The sequence below is a fragment of the Macaca thibetana genome, chromosome 20 (genome assembly GCF_024542745.1).
Source record: "Macaca thibetana thibetana isolate TM-01 chromosome 20, ASM2454274v1, whole genome shotgun sequence".
NCBI classification, from domain to species: domain Eukaryota; kingdom Metazoa; phylum Chordata; class Mammalia; order Primates; family Cercopithecidae; genus Macaca; species Macaca thibetana.
Genome location: NC_065597.1, coordinates 28,091,851 through 28,116,865, shown reverse-complemented (window position 1 = coordinate 28,116,865; position 25,015 = coordinate 28,091,851). Strand labels below are relative to the sequence as shown.

The following is a 25,015-nucleotide window of genomic DNA, read 5'->3' as shown; positions in this document are numbered from 1 at the left end:
CCATTTAGAAGGGGGCAACTTGGGGCCAGAGTTTGGCTCCGTGCAAGCTGAGTCCAAGCGCTGCATCCCCCTCTTCCTCTGTCCTGTGAACACCGGGGCTGCAGCCTCAATGCCCACAATCCCATCTAGCAGAAATGGATTCCAAATGGAACGAGAGGTGTCCTGTGTGTCCGTCTACACAGACTGGGGAGAGAGGAGGGCCGTCTGCCCAGAGCTCAGCACATTTCCGACTGCAACACGACATGCCTTCTGGCAGTGCAGAAGCGCCAGCGGGCGCAGCACTGGCTCCTGACCCCAGCCCTGCCCACCTCCCGCCAGCGGCCTCCCGCAGACGCACCTTCATCCAGGTTGCCAATCACAGCCTGCTTCTTCAGGAAGTCATTGCACAGCTTCTTGTTCAGTCCGAAGGCCAGCATGTTGTGCGAGAACGTGCTGCAGGAGAAAACCCAAGAGCGTCACCCGCCGGCTTCCCAGGGGAAAGGGCCAAGGAGCTGGGCCCTCATCTCTGGGACGCCCACCATGGCCTGCCTGGAATTGTCAGCAAAAACTGAAACGCACTGCCGCCTAATTAACCACCAGCAACTCTCGCTGCGGCACTGCGGCCACCAGGGGTTGCGTAGGAGGCGGATTGATTATGAGCTGGCATGGAGGCCAGTGTAATGAACTCCATGCCTCAGAGCAGGCTGACACAGCACCCCAGGGTGTGACAGCTCACAGGTCGTGACAGCTCACAGCGTGGGCCCGCCCCCTCTCTCCCTGCCCCCTCTTTCCCCTCCCCCTTTCCCACGCCCGCCCTTACCCCAGCTGCCCAAAGGTGATGTTCTCGTTGAACCGGAGGCTATCATCGCGCTCCTCCTGCGTCATGTGGCACCACTTCTCCCTGCAAGCACAGGAGGTGACAGGAGCGGGACTCAGACGGTGCTGTCCTTGCCCCTGCTCCTCGCCCTGCTCTGACCCGCGGGTGCTGACGGCACCCATGTACGGCGCCCCGGGCACAGAAGGGGGTGCCTTTCACCAGAGAGCCGTGTGCCGAGCCTTTCCACAAGGCCTGCCGGGATCCTGACACCGCGCTTGGGGTCCCCAACGTTCATCTCACTCTTCACAAGATAAAGAGACGCGGAAACAGAAGGGTTCTTTATGGCCCTGAAGGTGCGGAGCGCCACGCGGCTACCCAGGCATTCTACAGGCAGCGGGGCCGGCCCCAGAGCCTCGCTACAGCGGGAGAGTGGGGTCTGGGCCCGTCCTCGGGGAAGAAACCTCCAGAGAGGGAGGGGACCTGCCCAACATCCCAGGACAGCGGGCCTTGGTGGCCCAGGGAACGTTTTCAGATCACACCCATGTCTCCTGACCAGCCTGATGGGCCAGGCGAGTTGCGACATCCTGGGGCCAGTTGCAGATGGCAGCTTCCACAGAGGCTGAGGGCACGGAGGGCCACACTGTGCCCTGCCTGAAGAGGGCTGTGCCCTGCTCAGCTGTGCCTTCTCTGGGTTGGCTTTCTCAAGGCCCTCAATGCTCTCTCTAGTCCCCTCCCTAAATAACACAGACCAGGCCCCCACGCTTCCCGCTGGCCCCTCTGACCGTGACCCTGTGGGTGCTGTGGACCATAGTGAAGACAGCACCCAGGCGTGAGAACAAAGTGCTGAAAACCCAATGAGACGGCATCGACCGAGGTTTGCACCGAGCTTCAGGAGCCGGGGGGGGACCCTGACGCGTTCTCCGCACAAGGCCTGGGGTGGGAGGGTGTTCTGAGCGTTCGCCTGCTGTATGCTTTAGAGGGGAGTGCTGTTAATCCCTCGTCTGGGGCAGAACAAGGGGGCTCTCCACTCCTTCCCAGCCCTCATTGCCACAGAGCTTTTCTGCGTTGCCGGCTCGTTCCCCGCCCCTTGGGCAGGGCCTGGGGCCTCCCTGACCCTTACACAACTCCCTGGACACCACGCCCATCTGAGAAGCTACCTGCAGAGGCAGCTGCGAACGTGCAGACATTAATTTGAGCCCCTTTCCCCTTAAAAAGAAAACTGGATGGATGAGTCTGACTAAAATAAGGTTGAGAGGAAGATCAAAGAAGGGGGAGAAGGATGGTATGAGAGGGTGAGAGGTTGGGATCATGGAGAAGCCAGAGGAAGAGAAACAAAACAAAGGAACATGAACTCCTGGCTCCTCGCCGCCCCCGGCCCACGAGAGGTCACTGGCACTGCTGCAGCTTAGCAGGCGTCACAGGGCATCAGGGGCATGATGGGAGTGACGGACAAAGGTCACTCCCGGCCTCCTCGTGCCGATGGCAGGATGCCCACGAAGATACCAGAATATACTTCCAGGTACTCTGCAGAGTCCCGTCCCATTTCCTTCCTACTGTCTTTCCCCAAAACAGCCCCCCTGAGGGTTGTTCAGACATAAACCCCTGCACCACCCGCAGGCCTGCTGCGCACAGTTGGGCAGGTTGGGCCCTGAACAGCCCCAGACCGCACAGGAACGGCTCCCTTGGAGTCGTGCAGCACAGGAGCCCTGACCCCTCCTCTCCTGAGCCAGATGACGCGGCGATTCTTCTCGCCATGGTGAGGACGAAAACTGAGACATTTAACCTGACGTCTCAAGAAAGAGGTAAATGGTCACTGGCAGTAGCAGATGAGGTAATGTCCACAATAAAATCACTTCTTACAACTGACTTCAGGCCGCGCGCGGTGGCTCATGCCTGTCATCCCAGCACTTTGGGAGGTTGAGGCGGTCAGATCACCTGAGTTCAGGAGTTCAAGACCAGCCTGGCCAACATGACAAAACCCCATCTCTACTAAAAATACAAAAATTAGGCCGGGCGCGGTGGCTCATGCCTGTAATCCCAGTACTTTGGGAGGCTGAGGCGGGTGAATCACCTAAGGTCAGGAGTTTGAGACCAGCCTGACCAACATGGTGAAACCCCGTTTCTACTAAAAATATGAAATTAGCCAGGCATGGTGGTGGGCGCCTCTAATCCCAGCTACCTGGGAGGCTGAGGCAGGAAAATCGCTTGAACCCAGGAGGTGGAGGTTGCAGTAAGCTGAGATTGCACCCCTCCACTCCAGCCTGGGCAACAAGAGTAAAACTCCGTCTCAAAAAAAAGAAAAAAAGAAAGAAAAAGAAAAGAAAAAAGAGAAAAGAAAAGAAAAATCAGCCGGGCGTGGTGGCGAGTACCTGTAATGCCAGCTACTTGGGAGGCTGGGGCAGGAGAATTGCTTGAACCCAGGAGGTAGAGGTTGCAGTGAGCTGAGATTGCACCACCGCACTCCAGCCTGGGCAACAGAGCGAGACTCCATCTCAAAAAACAAAACAAAAAAGAGTTCAATTTCCAGTGCCAATCAAGCTCTGACACTGCACAGCGAGCTGAACTTGCGTCTACACTGCCTCGGTGGGAATCTGGATGGGAATGACCGCCTGCTGCGAGGGAAACCTTCTGAACGGAGAAGCACCTGCCTCTGGAAACAGAGAGGATGATAATGGCTTCTTGCTGTCAGCAGAGGTTACCAAAAAAGAGATGGCATGTTAGAGGCATGAGGTTGCCTGGGGACTTGGAGGCAACCTCGCCCCCTGCCACCTGCCTCAATCTCAAAGCAATATTCAGCCTTCTGGGGAAGGCTCAGGGGCCGGTCAGAGATGAGGAGCTGGTGCAGAGCTATGTGTGGTCAAAGCTAATCTGCCCTGGTGAGAAGGCCCAGGAGGCCAGCTGTCCCCTCAGCTGAGCTCAGGACAGACCACCCCTCCCCAGCAGCACCGACCAGCTCTCAGAGGATGCTGAGATGCTCCCAGCCCTCCTTGGGCCAGGGCTGTGGGGCTGACTTGTTCCTGGAAGGCTGGTTAATCACACTGTCACCCAGAGAGTCACTGAAAACCCAGGGGCTTTGTTCATGAAAGGAGGTGTTTGTTAGGCCTAAGTGCTCCTTTAAAAGCCATAGGTCTGCATAAGAAACGTGATTGCTCACGACAATAAACACCACACATGTCACTGATTAGAGGAGGCAACTTCACGCATCCTCCAGCGAGACATCGTAACAGGGACTCTTATTTGAAGAGGCAGATCGGCAACTCGGAAAACACATCACAGAGGATTCTAGCCCGCAGAAAGGGGAACAGGGAGAGTCAGACCCCTCTGTGGGCTGGCAGGAAACAGCCCCGTTCTAGGATTTCCTCAGGGACCCCTCGCACCCCCATCCCCGAGCGGCTGGGAAAGTGGGAGTGTCTCCCTCTTCCGGGCCTCCTCAACCTGGCGGCCCCAGCACACCCGAGAGTGGGTGGTGTTGCAAACAGGACAGGCTCTGCACCCCACCCGCGGTTTCCCAGATGAGCCGGGACCTACTTCTCCAGTGTGAACAGGGAGGCCAAGTGCGAGGCTTTCAGGTCTGCTCAGAAGGGGCCGGAGCGGCTGGCGGAGAGCACGGCTGGCCCAGAACTGGAGCCCGCTTTCCCTGGCATCACCGCCTCTGCCTCTCGAGCTCATGCTGTCGCCAGGGCGTCTCAAGGTGTCACATTTGTTTTCTGACTATTTCGGAGTGCTCTGGCCTTGGCAGGCTCCCACCTGCCCAGTTCCGGGATGCATTGCCAGCCTGCCCTAGTGCTGGCCTCACCTCCCCAGGGCTGCCCTCCCCGCCGGCTGCCAGGCTGCACCTGCGTCTGGGCTGTGCCTGCTGCAGCAGCTCAACACAGTGCACAGCCCCCAACCTGAAGTGACCTTTGCAGGAGCCCGCACTGTAAAATGGAACAAAGTCACGTGGACACACACACCTCTTCTCCTCCTCCTCTCCAGCATCCCCTCTGGAGCGGCAGCAGAAACAGGTAAACAAAGGAACATGTCAAAGTCATGCAAGATATGTGGATGGTAAAAAGAGAACAAGCAGAGGAGGGTTATTACAGGCAGAAACGAGCGGGACAGAGAAAGACAGGATATTCGAAATAAATTAACTTCCTAGAAGTCTGAGAACTAAAGAGGCAACGCCCATCTGCCTAGAGGCATCTAAGCATTTCCCTGTTCTGGTCTCCCTCCAGAGCGGGGTCTCTCTCGAGGATCCTCGGGCAGTCTCAGTGTCTTTCCCTCTCCATGAGCCCCTGTGCCTCCCCAGGAAATGCGGCCATGGCAGAATGCTCTGGGTCCCTCGCCCCTGATAGGGTTTTAGCTGCCCCTAGAGGGAAGAATTTCACTTGAGACACGGCAAGTGCTGGGAGACTCGAGTCTTCCCCCCAACAGCAGCCATCTGCCCACTCTCCTGACGAGGGTTAAGGGTAGAGGGTCTCCCTGGTGTTACAGAGAGCCGGATGTGCTTTATTAATAAGGAGACCAGGGCCCGGAGAGGTTCAGAGCCTTCAGTCACACGACTGGAAGGGGCTCCCCCGGGGGCTGCTGTCCCTCGCTGTCGTGTCGCTGTACACGGTGGATGGCACCTTTGCTTGCTATGGCATCGGCCCCCGTGGAGTGGGTGCCAGCCCCCCCTGCTGCCATGTGCGAGGTGGCCCTCAGCGAAGCTGGGAAGGTCTGGTCAGGCTGCAGACCCAAGAGGTGAGTTGCGAGCGGCAACTGCATTCACCAGGCACCAGCTCTCGAGGGCAAAGTCTCGGGGGAGGTGGCCAGCCCTTCCTCCCAGGACCCTGCTCCAGGCGTTCATCCCCAGGATGCTGATTTTGTTCAGCAAACAGCAGGGTGGGCCCGGGAGCAGGGGTCCTGATGGTATTAGAGGGAGCTGGCAATTTTAAGAGGGTCAGGCCAAGTCATGCCAGAGCCCCAGGACAGAAAGCGCTCATGCAAGCTGAGCACCCCCACCCATGAAGCCGAGACCCTCAGGCAGCTTGCAGGGCACCAGGGCCATGACGGGGTGAAGAAAAACCAGACACGTCCACTCAGCTGCTCTTCTGCTCTCCTCTTCCGCAACCGGGAAATAAAGCCACTCCCTGGTCCTTTTTCCTGAGGCCAAATGGGGCCACACTTTGCTCCTACCTGGTAGTGGGAGATCGCTTTGTCCTCTCACAATGGACAGCGTCAAAAAAGGCTGCATTCCAGAACCTCAGCGTGTGCCTGCAAGACAGAGCCCTAGTCACACTCTCTCCAAGGGGAGGCCGGGAGGACACGGGTCGTGGGCCACTTCAGGGATAAATAAGGGCAGTGTCTCACATCTGTCTGAGCTTCTAAAAAAGCCTCAGAGAGGTAGGGCTGAGGAGGAAAAACTGAGCATATGGCTTGATCTAAATAAAGCTGTTTCCCCGGGGCTGCCGGTGGCTGCGTATCTCTTAGGAGAGATGGCGCAAGTGGGAGGGAAAACTACGCTATCCCGGGCTGCACCGCGGGCAGGAGGGCGCTGGCGGGCAGAACTGAAGCCACCATCTGTAGGACACAGAGGCGGGCCGTTTTCTTCTTCCGCCTTTCCTGCTGGGACTCCCAAGAGGAAGCACAGGGCTGGGAAGATGTGCTTTTCTACATCAGGGTCTAGTAACATAAATGGGAACCCAGCAGCGACACGTCGTGTGCCGAGAGAACTAACGTTCATAGGGACACTCAAGGAAAAAACATTCTTTGGGGTTTTTTTTTTTTTTTTGAGATGGAGTTTCACTCTTGTTGCCCAGGCTGGAGTTCAATGGCGTGATCTCCGCTCACTGCAACCTCTGCCTCCCAGGTTCAAGCATTCTCCTGCCTCAGCCTCCTGAGTAGCTGGGATTACAGGCACACACCACCACAACAGGCTAATTTTGTATTTTTAGTAGAGATGGGGGTTTCGCCACGTTGACCAGGCTGGTCTCGAACTCCTGACCACAGGTAATCCGCTCGCCTTGGCCTCCCAAAGTGCTGGGATCACAGGCATGAACCACAGCGCCCAGCAGAAAAATTCTTCTTAAAGAACATCAGGGGTTGGCAAACTATGGTGTGTAGGCTGAAGCAGGCCGGCGGCTTGTTTCTGTAAATAAAGTTTTATTGGAACAAGCCACGCTCATACATTTATACAACGTCTCTGGTGGTGTTCACGCTACAACAGCATAGTGGTGTGGCTGCAGCAGAGACCATCTGGCCCGCAAAGCCTAACATATTTATTATCTGGCCCTTCACAGAAAAGTTTGCCAAGCAACAATGAAAAGACAGCAGCCAAGTCAAGGACAGAGGAGCTGAGCTGAATCACCAGAAGGCGGGACAAAGCGCGCCAGCTTCTCCCCGTCCTCTGCTTCCACGGGAACCGGGTCCAGCCTCAAGGGACTTCCTACAGCTCCAGCCCTGCCCTCTGCCCTCTGGGTCCCTGCGGCACTCCCTGGCCAAGCTCCTTAAGTAGCCCTTGCTTGGTTAACAGGCAGAATGCACCACAGCCAACTGTGATCTTCAGGGGAGGGAGGGCCTGTCGGACACTGATTCCAGGTGTTAGCAAAGCACTCTAAAATATGTTGAGAGGCTTCAGAGAGATTAGCGCAGCCTGACCATCATCTGCAGAGCTGGGCCATACGCCAGGGTGGCCAAGATTTCCCCTGCAACACTGGTCTCACTTCAACCATCACCTTCATTCATTTATATACATGTAAGAGCTTAATTGGGATATAATTCACATGCCATGAAATTCGCCCTCTAAAATATACAATTCAGTAACTTTTAGTGTATTCACAGAGTTGTGCAGCCACCATTTCCAGAACATTCCCTCACCCCATAAAGAAACCCCATCCCCATCAGCAGTCACGCCCTGCTCCCCATTCCGCGCCCTCTGCCCGGGCTATCAGTCATCTGCTGTGTCTCTAGGAATCTGCTATTCTGGACATTTCACAGGGATGATACAATACGTGGGCTTCTGTGCCTGGCTTCTTCCACTGAGTTTCACACATTTCCCAGGCCTATCCCTGCTGCGGTGTGGAGCGGCATGCCATTCCTTTTCATGGCTGGCTAATATTTCATGCAATGGATGGATTTTGTTTACCCATTCATCACTGGATGACCATGAAGGTGGTTTCCACTTTGGGGCCATAATAAATGATGTTGCTACAGACATTTGTACAAGGTTTTGTGAGGACACGTTTTTCTCTTGGATGACTCCTAGAGTGGAGCTGCTGGCTCACAGGGTAACTCTGTGTTTCACCTTTAAAGGAACTGCCAGACTGTTTCCACAGCGGCTGCTCCATTTACATTCCTCCTAGCCATACAGGAGACCTCCAATTTCTCCACATCCTCGCCAATGCCTGTGAGGGTTCATCTTTTTATTTTGCCACCCTGGGGGGTGTAAGAATTCTGCCATTCTGATGGGGACAAAGGCAACTAGAAGCAATCCTGGGGAGTGACTGCTGGCCCCGTAAGAGGGTGACAGGAAGCCCCGGGCTCGGCCTTACCAGATGGGCTGCTGCTTCAGGTGCGTGTACAGGTAGATCTTCTCCCCCTTCTTTTCGTCCTCGGGGCTGTACACAGTCACTGTGGGAGAAGAAAGGCTGAAAGCAGCTCCGGCTGCGTGCCCGCTGTTGGCAAACCCCGGGCGACAGCCTCCCAGCAGCCAGTTTCTCCCCGAATGCCACAGAAACATGTGGTGCAAACTCCACCATGGCTTTTCTGCTAGCCATAGCCAGTAATGGTGCTATTCCCACCCGGCAATAAGGACTTCCTCTGAGGGATGGTTCCACAGCACAGCCGCAGCCCCTCGCGGTAACCCTTAGCCTTCCTGGGATTAAGGAATTTAGTTCCTCCTTAGAAAAGTGGCTCTTCCACACAAACTCAGTGAGAAAATACAGACCACGGGAGCTGGGAAGCAACTGGGGCATCAGCCAGGGCAAGGTTCCTGTGCTCCGTGGAGGCAGGAAAGCCCCAGAGGCCGTGCACCTGCTTGTGTGCTGGCTGAGGGGGTGTGGGCCAGGCATCTCCTGCTGTTGCCTGGGCAGACTCACCAGCCCTGGGCCGCTTCTCCTGGGGTTTGCTCTCGTCTTCCCTGAGGGAAAGAAGGCACCATGACGACAGATGCGACTCACACCACACTTTCTCAACTCAAAGACGCTGTTCTATACTTCTCAGGTGGGACTGGCTACATTTAATATGGCTTGCTCTGAAAAGCCTTTTATGAAATCAAGGCTCTATTTGTCAACTGCCAGTGTTTCAGAATTCAGGAAATGTGGCATTGAGGTTTCTTTATGTCATTTTCTCTGAATCCAAAGCTGAATGGGGCAGAGGAGGAGGCCAAGGCACCTGGCTGCGGCCCAGCCATGGGTGGGAAGAGGGGACCCCGGGGCTCCCTCTGGCTGCCGCATCCCTCCTCCTTGTGGAAGTCATAGCTTCTATGAGTCTATTTCTGATGTGCCTGTCCCCAAAGTGTTCCTCAAGTGTCTGTCACAGCCCTGCTCTCCTGGGAACAGTGTTTTTCTCCTGTGACTCAAGACCGTGTTCCATAAGCACTCACTCTTGGTCCAGCCAGGGGATGGGGGGACAGAGGAGACAGAGTGGAGGGGCTGCAGTTCCCTCTGCCATCGGACAATCCCCTGGGCTCCTCATCAGTCCCAGGGAGTGTGGCCCCCAGGGACATCCCTGCACGTCACTGGGGGGCTCGGCTTTGCAGACCATATAGCAAGCTGTGGGGGCAGAGGCGGCTGGGCAGCGCAGTGCTCCTGACAGTCTCTGGGCCTCACTCGAACCCTCCCTGCTGCCCCCACCAGAGCTCCACACCAGCTTCTCCCCCGTCCCATGCAGGTGGGAGGGACCCCAAGGCCACACGTACTCGTTCCTCCTGGCCAGGGGCCCCTTCAGCTTGGTCTCCAGCCCCCCGAAGAAGCCCTTGACATTCTCCGTCCTGGCCGAGGTGTTCTTCAGCAGCCGCTCGGCGATGTCCTTCTTCTCGGCCAGCCAGCTGTTTGCGGATTTCAGGTAGGAGTCGATGCTGCCCGCGGGCTTCTCCCGGGCCTCCGGGGGCAGCAGCTGCGGTTTTCCTTGGACGAGAGAGGGAACAAGACGAGGCCAGTGAGGCCGGGGTCTGCACCTGCTAACTGCAGAGGCCCAGGGGGAGCCCCGCAGGGGTCCTGTGCAGTGAGGATACAGGAGCCTCCCTCCTCAGCCCAGGACAGGGGTGGTGCAGGCTCAGCCGGCCCAGGATGAGGAAGTGGGGGCCCTGCTCCCCGTGAGCACTCTCAGCACCTGCTGTGCACAGAGAAGCCACTAGGAGCAGGGAGGGAGCAAAGGAGATGCAGGCTGGAGCCCGGCCCAGGTGGCAGGGTCTGCAGGGAGGCGAGGGCAGAGGCCCGACCGTGCCAGCGCCAGGGAGGCAGAAGCCAGCTGGGCACCAGGCCCCTGAAATGGGAGTGCGGAGACAGCAGGAGGGTGGGGAGCCCTGGCACCCAAACTCCCTTAGCCAATGGACGGACACGAGGCCCTGGCACCCCCGCAGGATGACGTACCCCCAGGGGCCCCAGTGCCCACTATAAGTCAAAGGTTCTCTGTAGGCCCTGGCAAGGTGTCCTCACTAGCTGCAGCTGCTGTGGGTAGCCCTGTCTCAGGAAGCAGCGTCTATTCATTATGTGTCTATCTGTTTTTCAAAAAGGAAGAGCCAAAGGCTGTACTGGGGGGTTCCCACTCCACCCAAAGCAGCTGATGAGTGGCCTGGCGGGAAGGGCTTGCCCGCTGGTGTGGCTGGGACACCAGCCATGGCAGTTGGACCAAATGAACTGAGGGGTGCGGAGAGGACAGCTGTGGGAGGGGGAGCAGATACACACACCCCAAGAGTGAGCATGCAGGTACTGAGAGAGGACAGCACGGGGGGTCGGGGCCTAGCACCTCCCTGACCCAGCTCCAGTCCACGTGGAGGCTTCCAGCAACCTTCCACTTATGGTGGCCTGAATGAGTCCTGTTGCTGCAGCCCAAGGAGACTCACACAGGAAGCCCCTGAGCTCCAACGTACCAGAAAGTTCCAACGGAATGAGGCAGAAGAGATATCATAGCCTCAGCATCAAGAACAGTCCACACTCCTCATAAGCCATCTCCAGCCCATCCCTGGGCACTCTCTGCCACTTCAGATCCTAGACGGCTGCTCCCCACCACCCTCCAATAACCAACCGTGTCTTGTTTTGGTAAAACATAAAACTGATTATCTTCACATCCAGCAGTTCCTGCCTCCACCATAAAACGTCCTGCCTAGCATGTTTCTCCTATCAGCTCGGGAGTTTCCTATGCACCCTGGTCAGTCAACCTCCCACCCCATGATTCGGACCATGTTTTCTCTGAAGTCTCACTCCTCCCTAACACCAGCATCCTCTGTTCTCTGGAGGCCCCGCAGCTTTTGCTTTTAACCATGAAGAAAGCTTCCGCTGACACATTATTGGCTGGCGAGCCTCAGGATCCCGTGGGTGAACCCCACATCAGCCCACCCGTGTCTTACCGATGTGGTAGTAGGTGAAGCACATGGTCATGAGGTTCTTGGCAGGCCCAAAGTCATCCATCTGATGACACCTGAAACAAGAGGCAAGGTTCACGGCTAAAGATCGCTCCACTTGCTTCTCCTTCCAAGTCGGTCAGCCATCGCTGAGACACTTGACACATGTGTCCCAATTAATATCTTCCCCCTTGGAGACGCACAAAACAATCTCCCTGAGTTCTATTAGGAGAGCTACACACAGGCACATGGCCTGGGACTGACTGAATGGGAAGGAGTTTGTGGTCTGCCTGCCTGGCTTCCTTCACTGAAAAGGTAAAGCCAGGGCCCGGGAAGCTCAACTCGACGCCCAGGAGCAGAGCCAGGCCTCAAGTCTCAGTGCACAAGAAGCCGGGCCTCAAGTCGCAGTGCACACCCGTGGCCCAGGCCACCTAGCTCTCCAGCCCTTGCCTTCTCAGGAATTAGCAGTAAGTTGGAGGACCTTCCCCGCATCTGTGGCTCTCAGGCTCCTGCCCACAGCATCGGTGGTGGGGCATCAGGAGGTGGAGCCTCTGATCCAGCAGGTCTTGGTCTTGGGTGGGGCCATTCCTTTGTATTGCAGGTTTCTTTGTCTTTCTATCCTGATCCCTTTTAGACTTTTCTTTTCTGTTTAGGTTTTAACTTTGGGCAATTACTACTTTACGAGTCAAAAGAAATTATCTAGACAGTGGGATTAAGGGCCATTTTTATCTTTTTATATAAAAAACTAACTAAACTAGTAATAAAACTATAAAAGACTAAAATTAAAAACTAAAGATGTTTAACAAACTAAAGATTATAAAACTAAAAAATCCCATATTGTCTAAATATTAAAAGAGTTTTTGTTTCACTTTGTTTTTGCAACTATACAAACATATATATGCTCAGGGACCAAGTGATGGCAAGAATCTTTGTGTTTTGGCAGGTTGGGACTTTAACGCCTCCCTCCCCAACTTACTTGTGTAAGACAAAAAACTCAAAGAAAAATGGAGAATTACTTTTAGCCTAGTGCAAATAAAAAAAAAGAAAGAAAATGGAGACTCAGAATTGTGCAAAATGGGGGTTCGTGAAAATGCCTGGGACTGCATATGTTGGAAATTGAAGTATCTTAATTGCATGAGAGAATGTTTCACAAAAGGCAACCTAGAGGGCCTGTTTTAAACCACTACCCTCTTGGCTGAAGGTGAGGGCTCACTCAGCCTCTTCCGGTGAAGGTTTCTCAGCCCTCCCCTGGCCAGCTCTGAAGGCCAGACCTCAGAGGAGAAACGGATCTTGGACTTCGGGTATCCTGAGAAAGCGTAGGAAAAATAGGGATCCTCCTTTTGTTGGTTTTCTTCTTCCAGTATATGCCCAAGTTCAAAGAGAAAGAGAGAAAGGGGAGAGACATGAAGAAGCAGGAGAACTGGGACTCGAGAGAGCAGGCTGGGTGTGGTGCTTCACGCCTGTAATCCTAGCAGTTTGGGAAGCTGAGGAAGGAGGATTGCTTGAGCCCAGGAGTTTGAGACCAGCCTGGGAAACATAGGAAGACTTCATCTCTACTAAATGTGTGTGTGTGTGTGTGTGTGTGTGTGTGTGTGTGTGTGTGTGTGTATGTGTATATATCTATATGGAATATGGCCAGGCGTGGTGGCTCACTCCTGTAATCCCAGTACTTTGGGAGGCTGAAGCAGGTGAATCACTTGAGGTCTGGAGTTCAAGACCAGCCTAGCCGACATGGTGAAACTCTGTCTCTACTAAAAATACAAAAATTAGACAGGCATGATGGTGCATGCCTGTAGTCCCAGCTACTCAGGAGGCTGAGGCAGGAGAATTGCTTGAACCCGGGAGGCGGAGGTTGCGGTGAGCCGAGATCCCACTGCACTCCAGCCTGGGTGACAGAGTGAGACTCTGTTTCAAAAAAAAAAAAAAAAAAAAAATTTAAAATGAGCCAGGTGTGGCAGCATGCACCTGTAGTCCTAGTTATTTGGGAGGCCGAGATGGGAGGATCCCTTGAACCCAGGAGATTGAGGCTGCAGTGAACTGTGATTGAGCCACTGCACTCCTGCCTGGGTGACAGAGCAGCACCTTGTCTCAAAAAAACCCAAAAAACCACAAAAAACGACTCAAGCAGCTATCTTTGGTTGGGAGACAAGGAAGTAAAGGAGGGAGATTTTTCAGGCCTGGAAGGACAAAACAAAGGCAGTGATGTGGGAAGGTGGCGATGGGATGAGCCAAGGACCAGAAGAGGACACACGGCCCAAAGCAGGGGCTGCTTGGAGGCCTTCTGCAGGAGATGGGGATAGTGGGGTGCAGATATGCCCAGATCAGGGCTCCCAGCCCCAGAATCGAGGCTCCAGGTCGGTCAGGCCACTGCCCAGCCTCCCCAAGGCCAAGAAGCATCCCCTCCATTTCACACCTTGGAGGTATGAAGCTGGCCTGGTGACCCCAGAGAGTCATGCTCCTGAGAAGGGGGTCTGTGCCTCATGGAGTCTGGCTCCCTAATCTCACAAGTGAGCAGGGACAGAGATTGGATTGGCCCCAAATCTCCAGCTGGCGGCCATGCCCTTTCCACCACCCCTCACTGCCTACCAAGGGCTTCTGTGATAAAAGGCCCCAGTGGTGCCTAATCAGTGTTCACAGGGAAGGCTACAGTCCTCCCAACGTATCATTAAGTGTTTATTTGCTCATGGGGTTGGCAGTTGAGTTTGAAGTACTTTACAACAGGAACTCGGGAAAGTGCCAGAACTCCCAAGGAGGGCAGGGCCACAGTACCTCATCACCACCTGGCCCTGAGGACCTGCACAGAGGATGCTCCTCACATCCAGCTGCAGTCCTCTCATCACTGACAGCTAAGGATGGCCAGCCCTGCTCCTGTGAGATGGTGGTTACGACTGTGCCTTTTAGTTGATGCTGGGTGTAGCAGAGCAATTGCAACCTGATGACTAGTGTGGATATGACTCACAGCTGGTTATGACACGGCTGGGTGGGGAGGAAAGGAAGGAGGGAAGGAGGGAAGAGCTTACCAGGACAAAGGCTTTGTGCAATGGCATTACTTACTCGAACAGCACCACTGCAAAAGACTGCACCAGGCGGTAGAAGGTTGCCTCTGAGACACACTTGGAGTTGCAGCGCTGTCCAGAAAGAGGCCAGACACGTCATTGAGGTTCAGGGCGACACACGCAGCACTCAGTGAAGCTGCAGGCTTTCCACTCTCAGTGTTTCCAAATGCAGCTGGGATGAGGGCCCAGGATGGCTGCTGCCTCTGCACTATAGAACCCGCCCCTCCTGCCAGGACCCGGGCAGAGTACAGCCACCTGCACCCAACCATCACTGGGCAGGGCACACGCAGGGGTTCCCCTCGGTGTCCTTCCCAGATTTTTAAAAGTCGGAACTTCATACACACCCACACACAGAAAAGTACCCCACAATGACAACGCTGGCTGTTTCCAAACTGTGGATGTGTGGGTAATAAACTTCTCTTTGCTCATCTGCATTTTCTAACCTTTCCATGAAAAATAAATTATTTGCACTAAAATACTTAAAAACTAAAAACTTAGGCCACTCAGGAAAAAAAAAGAACCTACTGGATATTTACAAAATTAAATTATTTTCTAAACTTTGTTAATATATTTTTCTTCACATGACCGTCATGATCTTGAATATTTTTTATTTTTTACAAAAAATTGAGTATTATGGGTTAATAAAAATATGCACGCACATAACTCACATGCTTGCCTTTAAAAAATGAGATTTTCCGGAACTTCATGAAGTTGAAAGCCCAGTTTCTTACTCTTTCCCTTGAAGTGCGACGTCCAAATGAGCTACTTCCTGTTTCTCACTATTCTTTTTTAACTTTTAGAGATGGGGGAACGGGGGGACCTCACTATGTTGCTCAGGCTGGTCTTCAACTCCTGGGCTCAAGTGATCCTCCCGCTTCGGCCTCCCAAAGTGCTGGGATTACAGGCGTGAGCCACTGTGCCCAGACTGTTTCTCACTATTCTCAACACTCCTTTTCAGAATATTCTGGGGTAAGTTTTACTTTTCTTTTTCTGTTGGGTCATTTCCGTTGACTCTTTTCTCCAGAGTGTCATTATAGGATAAAGTCAAATTTGTTATGCTTCACCAGATTCTTCCTCAAGAGTAAACGCCCATCCTTCCCATCACCTTGCCCTTACCTGGGCACTCACGTATCGAGCAAACCACTCCCGGCCTTTTCCATTTTCACTGCTGCAGTACTCTCCAAACTTGGCTTTCTCCTCCTGATCTAAGTCCTCCCTAAAAAAAAAAAAAAAAAAAAAAAAAAAAAGGAGAGGGGGGAAAAAAACCCCTTTTCAATCCTCTGGAGCAATAGGGGAAGAGCAAGGAGAAGGAACTAACGAAGTATTGCTCCCCAGCCAAGCACAGACCCCAACTCCCATCACCTCGTCTCAGCCTCCGGGCGGTCCCGTGAGGAAAGGGTGTTACTGTTATTTCAAAGGTGAGGAGCCTGGCTCGGAGAATCACACGCCGGTTTGAGAGTGGTGAACCAGAGTTCCATCCAGGCTTCCTGGTTCCAAAGCCCATGTCCTTCCCCTGCCCCTCCCGACCCCTGCCTGGGGAGGTCTGAGTCCGGATAAGGGCACGAACCCTGAGAGGTCTTCGTTCTCCAGCTCTCTGACTTCCCACTAGTTTTTGATGCTGGAGTCAGCATGGAACCAGCCCCTGAATTTAAGACTTCCTGAATTTGTTCTGTCTTAGTATATTGACGCCAAGGTTTGATGCCAGGAAGAAAACCATCTCCCACATATCAGCAGGGCGCTCGCTCATCCCTCTGCACTTCCAGAGTGAGGCAGCTCACAGGCCAGGCCATCCCCAGCTGTGTGTGAGAGGTATGGAGACCAGGGGCCTCCACCCTGGTGTCACTACCACTAGGATGGATAACATGCTCACATACTTTCAGGCCACTTCTCATCACTCTTTGTAAGGCGCCAATACTCTTTCCCAAATTTAAAGACTCGAAAATGAAGCAGAAGGCTGAAGATCACTTGGCTTATGCAATCTTCATTTATGTTTTGTAGAAAACATCTTGGTCCTCATTTACTCTAAATACCAACATCAGATGAAATATGTGTTATCTGCAGGCTTTTGTAGTAATTTCTGGAATGCTTGCAAAGACGCATCTGACTCAGGTGTCCACATTCTGTATCGCTGACAGGCTACTGCAAATAGAGGCTGGCTTTCCTGGCAAATGAGCAAACTTCTGGGTGTTTTCCCCTTTTCATTAACTGGGGTGTGCTCAGAGAAAGCGCACCCATCTCGGTGTTGGTCAAACCAAACAAGTAGGAAGCTACATCTGCTCTCCTAAAATGCACTCAAATCAAACATAAATGCATTTTTAGTTAATTTTTTTTTTTTTTTTTTGAGACGGAGTCTCGCTCTGTCTTGCCTAGGCTGGAGTACAGTGGTGCAATCTCAGCTCACTGCAACCTCTGCCTCCTGGGTTCAAGTGATTTTCCTGCCTCAGCCTCCTAAGTAGCTGGGATTACAGGCACCCGCCACCAAGCCCAGCTAATTTTTGTGTTTTTAGTAGAGATGGGGTTTCGTCATGTTAGCTAGGCTGGTCTCAAACTGCTGGCCTTAGGTGATGTGCCTGCCTTGTCTCCCAAAGTGCTGGGATTACAGGTGTGAGCCACCGCGCCCAGCCCATAAATGCATTTTTAGATGGTCAGGTATTGGGATTATCATGCAACGGTTCCCTTTTCTAACCACACAGAAAACTGAGGCTGGTCTCCACCAATTGAGAAGCACCCATCAAAAAGGCAGAAGTCAGCCCTTAAGAGTTTACACACGTGGGGCTCAAATCACGGTGGAAACAATGGGCTCTGCAGAGTAAAAGGCAACATTTCTTTTTCTTTTTTTTTTTGAGACAGGGCCTCCATTTGTCACCCAGGCTGGAGTGCAGTGGTACGATCATGGCTCACTGCAACCTAAGCCTACCTGGTTCAAGTGATCCTCCCACCTCAGCCTCCTGAGTAGCTGGGACTATGGGCACATGCCACCATGCCTGGCTAATTTTTGTGTGTTTTTTTGTAGAGTTTCACTATGTTTCCTAGGCTGGTCTCAAACTCCTGGGCTCAAGCGATCCTCCTGCCTCAGCTTCCCAAAATGTTGGGAATACAGGTGTAAGCCACTGAGCCTGGCCACAAATCCTAACTGCGTTAATGAAACTGGAAAACTTTCCCTTAAGGCAGTGCCTCTCAGACGCTGATGTGCATGAGCTGTCTACTGATCTTGTTAAAGGGCATGTTCTCACTCAGAGGGGCCAGCCAGGGCTCAAGACTGCATTTCTCACAAGCTCCCAGGAGATGCCAATGCTGCCAGCCCACACATGACAGAGCAGCAAGACCATCTGTATCTAGTGTGCTGCCGTGAATGGTGGAAGAGCCACAATCCACACGTGAACCCCATGGCTCTGGGGTGTGTGTGCATCCTCCTTTCCCTGGCTGAGATATTAACAGGCAGTGAACTGGGGTAGGGAAACATCAGGCCGATGCACAGATTCCCGCTTCTCAGTGGACGTCACGGCCCCAAACTCTCCCTTCCTGCTGCTCCAATTGTCAACACTCGTTATTTTACCCTTAAGAACCACAAAAGAACAGCCACCCAGGGAAGGGCCCCATGCAAACAGCTGCTTCAGAATCAGCTGCTGGCCAGGGTCAGCACTTTGGAGGGTCGTGGCAGGAGGACTGCCTGAGGCCAGGAGTTTGAGGCTGTGGTGAGCTATGACTGCACCACTGCACTCAAGCCTGGGTGACAGAGCGAGACCTTGTCTCCAAAACGAAAAAAAAAAAAAAAATAGCGGGGCATGGCGGCATGTACCTATAGTCCCAGCTACTCGGGAGGCTATGGTGGGAAGATTGCTTGAGCCCAGGAAGTGGAGGCTGCAGTGAGCCGTGATTGCGTCACTGCACTCCAGCCTAGGCAACAGAGTAAGGCCCTGTCTCTAAAAAAAAGAATCTGCTTCTTATGAGCACACCAGTATGGGTAACCACAGCTTTATTATCTTATCTTGCCCCTATATTTAATTTCAGTGAATAATTGCAACCTCTTAGCCAACTATAGCTGTGACAAGGAACGCTAGGGAGTGGTGAGCCTACAAATGCTCAGATGGTCCCAGAAACAGAACAAGTGCCCCTTGTGTTTAGCAACGATGAGGTGAGACAGGTGTCGGCGGAGTGAGAGGAAAGAGCCCCCTCCAAAGCCTTGCTTAAGAATTGCATGGATAAAATTCAGGAACAACATGCACTGGAAAATAACAGAGCTCGGCCGGGTACGGTGGCTCATGCTTATAACCCCAGCGCTTTGGGAGGCTGGGAAGGGTGGATCACATGAGACCAGGAGTTCGAGAGCAGCCTGGCCAACATGGTGAAACCCTGTCTCTATTAAAAACACAAAAATTAGCCGGCTGTGGTGGCAGGTGCCTGTAATCCCAGCTACTCGGGAGGCTGAGACAGGAGAATTACTTGAACCTGGGAGGCAGAGCTTGCATTTAGCTGAGACTGCACTACTGCACTCCAGCCTGGGTAACAGACCCAGACTCTGTCTCAAAAAAAAAAAAAAAGAAAGAAAGAAAGAAAACAAACAAAAAGAAAATAATGGAGCTCACGGGGATGATGGGGACTTGTGAGCCAAGTACTCTGGAGCGTGTCCCTCCAGCGATTCTCCGCACGGTTGCCCTTCCAAATCACCTGGGAGCCGCACATGCTTTGACGCCGGGCCTCACCCTAGAGAACTGATGTAATTGGTCTGGAGTGAAGTCCAGACTCGGGTACTCTTTAAAAGGTCCCCATGTGGCTCTGCATGCAGGCTGGAGTGGAGGGAGGCCCCTGCAGTGGCCATCCCTGGCTGATGAGGAAATGGAAGCTCTGGCCCCAGGTGGCACCCTGGGGAGAGGCAGAGCCAAGAGCAGAAGGCGGCTCCCCTTGGGCCCTGTGGCCATGCCAGGCTGTCTTGTCAACACAGGCCCCTTACCCTCCAGAGAAGATCTTCTCCACGTAGCCACGCATGAAGTCCCTGAGAGCCAGGGTCTCTTCATCCTGGGTAGACTCGGTGCTCTGGCTGGAGGAGAAGGACTCGTTGGAGGAGGAGCGGCGGTCCTGGTCCCAGGACGGGTGTGAGGGTGACTCGCCCATGTCATTCTCACTGTCTGCAGACTCAGTGGTCTCACTCTCTGACGCGCCATCCCCCAGGGAGCCATCCCCGTCCTGCAGTGCAGGGGGTGGTGCCTCCAGGGGAGAGGAGGTGGGTGCCTCAGGCCCAAAGTCGATTAGCGAGCCCACGGGGACCTCCCGGGCCTCCATGGCTCTGGGGGGCTGCTGGGGAGGCTGCCTGGAGGGGAGCCCGGCAGCCTGGCGTCCCAGGTGTGTTAGTAGGAGCCCACCAAGCTCACAAGTTGCCGGTAACTGCTGGCCACCAAGAATGAGTCCTTTGCAGCAGCTCACCTGGCCCTACAGCATCTAGAATGGAAACACAGACACAGACATTAGCGCCATTCCTCACCAGAATCCAGACCTAGATCACACACTCCCCGTAAAGAGAAGAATCTCTGCTCTTCTGGAATTTGGGGTGCCTCTTCACCATCATCTTCCTACCGTCCACTTTACTGTTCAAAACCTGGTACACGGTAGGCCCTTGATAAATACTTGTTAAATGAATGAACAAATAAACACTGACATCAGGATTTCTCCAAGTTCTGCAAACAAACTGTCAGGGCACTGCCTCTGCTGGCCTCCTTCCCGCTCCAGCCCCAAGACTGAGCCCATCACCAGGACGGAAAAGGTCCATCCTGGGCTGGAAATGGAGGATCACCAGGGACAATCCACCTGCCCGCTCGCTGTCACTGGAACTGGTGGCTACGGAAGCATCTCCCTGCTGAGCAACAGACACCTCACCTCTTGGCTCCGGCCTCCTTCCTTGGCTCTGTTCTCATCCAGAACGTTCCCAGGCTGTCAGAGGTCTATCCCCTCTCAGCATCCTTCTCAAACCCTACGATGGTTGCTAAGCACAACATTTGCCATCTGGACTTGTCCCCTCTCCCGGCATAGCAGCCGCCCTGGACAACAACACACCCCTGGGCTCCTCAGGCTGGGCAACCCTCTCCCTTCTCCATTCCCCTCCTTTTTCCTCCGCCATTCCTACCCTGGAGTTCTATTCACCGCTCAAGGCTCTGCCTTGGCCACGTCTTCTGAAAAGCTCTACTCTGCTCCTATTCAAAATGAATGAATGACTCCTCTGTGGGCTCCAGCAACTTATTTAGCCTAATTTATCATTCTGCTTGCTTTACTGACAGACACCAATATTTCCGTTTACCCGTAAAGCATACGCCCCTCCAGAGGGACCATGTCTGGCACCCTGTAGCCATGCTGTGCCCAGCGAGGACTCCTGACTACATACGTGTGTGTTGTGTGCTTGCTGAAGGAAAGAACAGACCCGAATGTGAACACGCTCACAGGGTCAGGGGTGTTGGCTATGCAGGTCACAGGGTGGCAGAGCTGGGATTCAAATCTTCGCTTCTAATCCTGGTCTCCTGGCTGCTGGTTCAAGAGGTCCCGGGGAACCTTCCTCACCAGTACAGAGGCAGACAGCTAAGCGGGAAGGAGACACCGTCTTGACAGTCAGCCCCTCAGAGCACAGCATACCTCTAACCTCAGCCCTGTCCGTTAGGCCCCAAATATCTAGGACAATGCCTGCCAGTGAGGGGGCTGTGAAACTGCTGAACTGACTGCATCTTCAGAGGACAATTCAATAGCAGAATGGCCTTTTTTGCCTCTTAAGAGCTTAATGCTCACCCGTCGATGATGGATTCCTCCAAATTCTCCAGCCTGGGGTATTTTTAAATATCCTGAGTCAGAAAAGAAAAAGGCTGGCTCCCGGTCACCAGCATGGTGATGGGCATGTTCAGGGGAGCCCCACAAGGCAAGCCTCAGTCCGGAAGAGAGAAGCATAAACCTCAGCTCAGAAGAACTTTCCACGCCAGGACAGCAACAAGGGCTCTGATGAGCTCAGAAGGCAGTGGCTTCGGCTCAGGGAGCTGGAGAGCAAGGAGTGGCCGGTTGGAGTCTCCCCTCACCAGCTGCGTCCCCGGTCAAGGCCCCTACTCTCCGGTGGGTCCCCCTGGCTGAGGCATCAAGATTGGATCAGAAACCCAAGGCCCTTCCACAAGCACATGCTCACTCGCCAAAGAACAGAAAACCACACCCATGGTAACATGCCTGGCATTAAAAACCACACACTAGGAAAATGTTTATAGTAAATATACTAGGAAAATTGAGCTAGTGGTATATCTGTATTACAAATTCACACAACTCTAAAAAGTCTATATTCTTTTTTTTTTTTTTTTTTTTTTTTTTTTTTTTTGAGACGGAGTCTCGCTCTGTCGCCCAGGCTGGAGTGCAGGGGCCGGATCTCAGCTCACTGCAAGCTCCGCCTCCCAGGTTTATGCCATTCTCCTGCCTCAGCCTCCCGAGTAGCTGGGACTACAGGCGCCCGCCATCTCACCCGGCTAGTTTTTTGTATTTTTTTAGTAGAGACAGGGTTTCACCGGGTTAGCCAGGATGGTCTCGATCTCCTGACCTCGTGATCCGCCCGTCTCGGCCTCCCAAAGTGCTGGGATTACAGGCTTGAGCCACCGCGCCTGGCCAAAAGTCTATATTCTAACAGCTACACAAACAACTCAAATAGGCAAGGCACACAAGAGGAAATACAATTATAGGCCAGGCGCAGTGGCTCACACCTGTTATCCCAGCACTTTGGGAGGCTGAGGCAGGTGGATCACCTGAGGTCAGGAGTTCAAGACCAGCCTGAGCAACATGGTGAAACCTCATCTCCACTAAAAATACAAAAACTAGCCAGGCATGGTGGGGCACGCCTGTAGTCCCAGCTACTCAGACAATTGCTTGAACCCAGGAGGCTGCAGTGACCCGAGATGGTGCCATTGCACTCCAGCCTGGGTGACAGAGCACAACTCCGTCTCAAAAAAAGAAAAAAGGAAATACAATTATTAAAGGCTTAGACAAGTCTTCAACCTATACTAATAACCACAATATAAATATGCAAATTAAAGCCATAAGGTATCATCTTATACTACTAAATTAGTAAAAATTTAAAAACTATTTAAATACTGGTAAAGTTATGGTAAAATTAACATTCTCAAGCATTGCTGGAATAGGGATAAATAATACTTCAAAAGGCAATTTCTACCATTCTTATTTTTCTCTGTTCTGATTCAGGAATTCAAATGCTTGGAATTTATCCTAAGAAAATAATTCAAAACACTCAAAAACAGTTATGTAGAGAAAAATGCTCACTGCAACAGTGTTTATAATCTTGATTAACTGGGAAGAGGGTAGAAAAAATACCTAAATACAGTAAAATGGGCCAGGCATGGTGGCTCACGCCTGTAATCCCGGGAGGCTGAGGCGGGTGGATCACCTGAGGTCAAGAGTTCGAGACCAGCCTGAGCAACATGGTGAAACCCCATCTCTACTAAAAATACAAAAATTAGGCAGGCATGGTGGTGCATGCCTGTAATCCTAGATACTCGGGAGGCTGAGGCAGGAGAATCGGTTGAACCTGGGAGGCAGAGGTTGCAGTGAGCTGAGATCACACCACTGCACTCCAGCCTGGGCAAAAAAGCGATTCTCCATCTCAAAAAAATTAAAATAAGTAAATAAATAAATACAGTAAAATGTCAAATGCATGTTAAAAAGTTGATGCAGTAGTGATGAGTGTATGATACAATTCAAAAAACGTCCACTTTCTAGTAAACAGAATGTTCTGTAGTCAGCCCAGGTTTACTGAACGCTGCTGCTTGCCAACCCCTGTTCTGAGTGCTGAGAACACTGAAGTGAGAGAAATTTAATTTTACTCTAATTACAATCATGTATACATATGCAAAAGCAATGAGGAAGAATGTAGAAATGTATGGTGGTGCTGGCATAGGGGTGATTTCCTCTTTCATTTTGTTCATTATCCTAACATTGCATGGCAAACACTCACAGTTCAGTGGGAAAAAGGAAACAAGTCACTGTCTCTGGAAGCCATTCAAGCAGTAGCAGGGCCGTGTCTCTCTGCCCACACACAGGAGGTTCAAGATCAAGCTGGGGCCGGGGGCAGTGGCTCACGCCTGCAATCCCAACATTCTGGGAGGCCGAGGCGGGTGGCTCTCCTGAGGTCAGGAGTTCGAGACCAGCCTGGCCAACATGGCGAAACCTTGTCTCTACTAAAAATGCAAAAATCAGCCGGGTGTGGTGGCGGGCGCCTGTAATCCCAGCTACTCGGGAGGCTGAGGCAGAATTGCTTGAAACCAGGAGGTAGAGGCTGCAATGAACCGTGCCACTGCACTCCACAGTGCAGACACAGCGAGACTCCATCTCAACTAAATCAATCAATCAATCAATCAAACTGGATGATCGTGGCTATTTCTGATCCAGTCTCAGGCACTCTTGGGCCAGTCAGACGCTCTCATGAGTCATCCTCTCCCAGAAGCCCTGAGTGCTGGGTGCTGCCTTCCTCAGTGGGCTCAGCACAGAGTCGACAACATCACAGGAGAGGCACTGAGTGACAGGAAGCAGATGGGTGGCAGGAGGGCTGCGGCGGGCACCGCCCCTGTGCCCGGACTCCTCAGCTCAGGGATCTCAGCTGTTTGGGGCTCGCTCACAGAGCTAAGATGTCACAGCAGTGACTCTGTGTGGTCATGGCAGGGGAAGCAATCCCACCCTCTTCCTCCAGCAAGGAAAAGTCATTATGGGCCTCTAGGCAGGACAAGGTGATGGCCACTCCCACACTGCAGGGTCACAATCTCGGGGGACTGCCTGGGCCAGCTGGCGAAAACACAGGAGGTGGTCCAGCAAGGAGCCACACTGTCCCTGCTCAGAGCCAGCCCAGCGCTGCCATCTGGGAACGCGGACCCAGGAGTATCAGATCTTCTACAGGTTTCCAAGGAATGCTGAAATCCTGTTACGTGAAATCTGATTTCTCAACACTGACAACTAATTTAAATTGATTTCAAAACACTTTGGTAGTCAAAAAACCCATCTGTGGATTGCACCCCAGCCCATCTGCTTTGTTCTACCTTCAAGGAGGTACTGAGGCCACTGCCCAGACTCTTGAGAAACAGTGTTTTTGGCTACAGGGGAATCTGTCACTGGAGATAGGAACATGCTGGCCTGAAGCACTGCAACCCCCCTGCGGTTACACTTTGCAATGAGCGTCATAGGCCCCACGATGGAGGCTTCCACCAATCAAAGTAGGCTAAAATTCTAAGTCAACCTGTACCTTCCAAAGCCCTTGTGAGATTTTGCAAACATCCATTCATTCTGCACACATGTACCGAGCATCTACTATGCATCAGTTACTGTGCAAAGAGCTAGAAAGAAAGCCATGAGGGAGACCTTATGGAACGTGTGTGTGTGTGTGTGTGTGTGTGTTTGTGTGTGTGTGTGTGTTTGTGTGTGTGTGTGTATGTGTGTGTTTGTGTGTGTGTGTGTGTGTGTGTGTGTGTGTGTGTGTGTGTTTGTGTGTGTGTGTGTATGTGTGTGTTTGTGTGTGTGTGTGTGTGTGTGTGTGTGTGTGTGTGTGTGTGTGTGTTTACGTACGTACCACGGGGCAGGGAGAGGGGAAGAAACAGTTAATAGAATAAAAAATCGAACAAGAGCTTCTGT

General features: G+C 52.8%; 2 protein-coding genes across 5 annotated transcripts in view; one reads left to right on the top strand and one right to left on the bottom strand.

Moving 5' to 3' along the window:
* Positions 1-25,015, top strand: part of MEAK7 (MTOR associated protein, eak-7 homolog) — a 672,801-nt gene that overhangs the window by 32,206 nt on the left and 615,580 nt on the right. The gene's annotated exons all lie outside the window — the stretch shown is intronic.
* The window catches only part of KIAA0513 (KIAA0513 ortholog), a 68,374-nt gene that overhangs the window by 7,067 nt on the left and 36,292 nt on the right, over positions 1-25,015 (bottom strand). For 2 of the 4 annotated variants that reach the window (XM_050773722.1, XM_050773724.1), the window contains exons 2-12: positions 19,326-19,810; positions 15,491-15,590; positions 14,373-14,446; positions 11,325-11,395; positions 9,675-9,882; positions 8,854-8,894; positions 8,308-8,386; positions 5,954-6,031; positions 4,750-4,779; positions 800-880; positions 338-432 (exon numbers count right to left, since the gene is read on the bottom strand). In XM_050773722.1, coding sequence (XP_050629679.1) covers positions 338-432; positions 800-880; positions 4,750-4,779; positions 5,954-6,031; positions 8,308-8,386; positions 8,854-8,894; positions 9,675-9,882; positions 11,325-11,395; positions 14,373-14,446; positions 15,491-15,590; positions 19,326-19,654 — 1,186 coding nt within the window. In that variant the 5' untranslated portion in view covers positions 19,655-19,810. Of the gene's footprint in view, positions 1-337; positions 433-799; positions 881-4,749; positions 4,780-5,953; positions 6,032-8,307; positions 8,387-8,853; positions 8,895-9,674; positions 9,883-11,324; positions 11,396-14,372; positions 14,447-15,490; positions 15,591-19,325; positions 19,811-20,803; positions 21,143-25,015 lie in introns of those variants that run through there. The other 2 variants (XM_050773723.1, XM_050773725.1) reach the window with 2 other exon arrangements.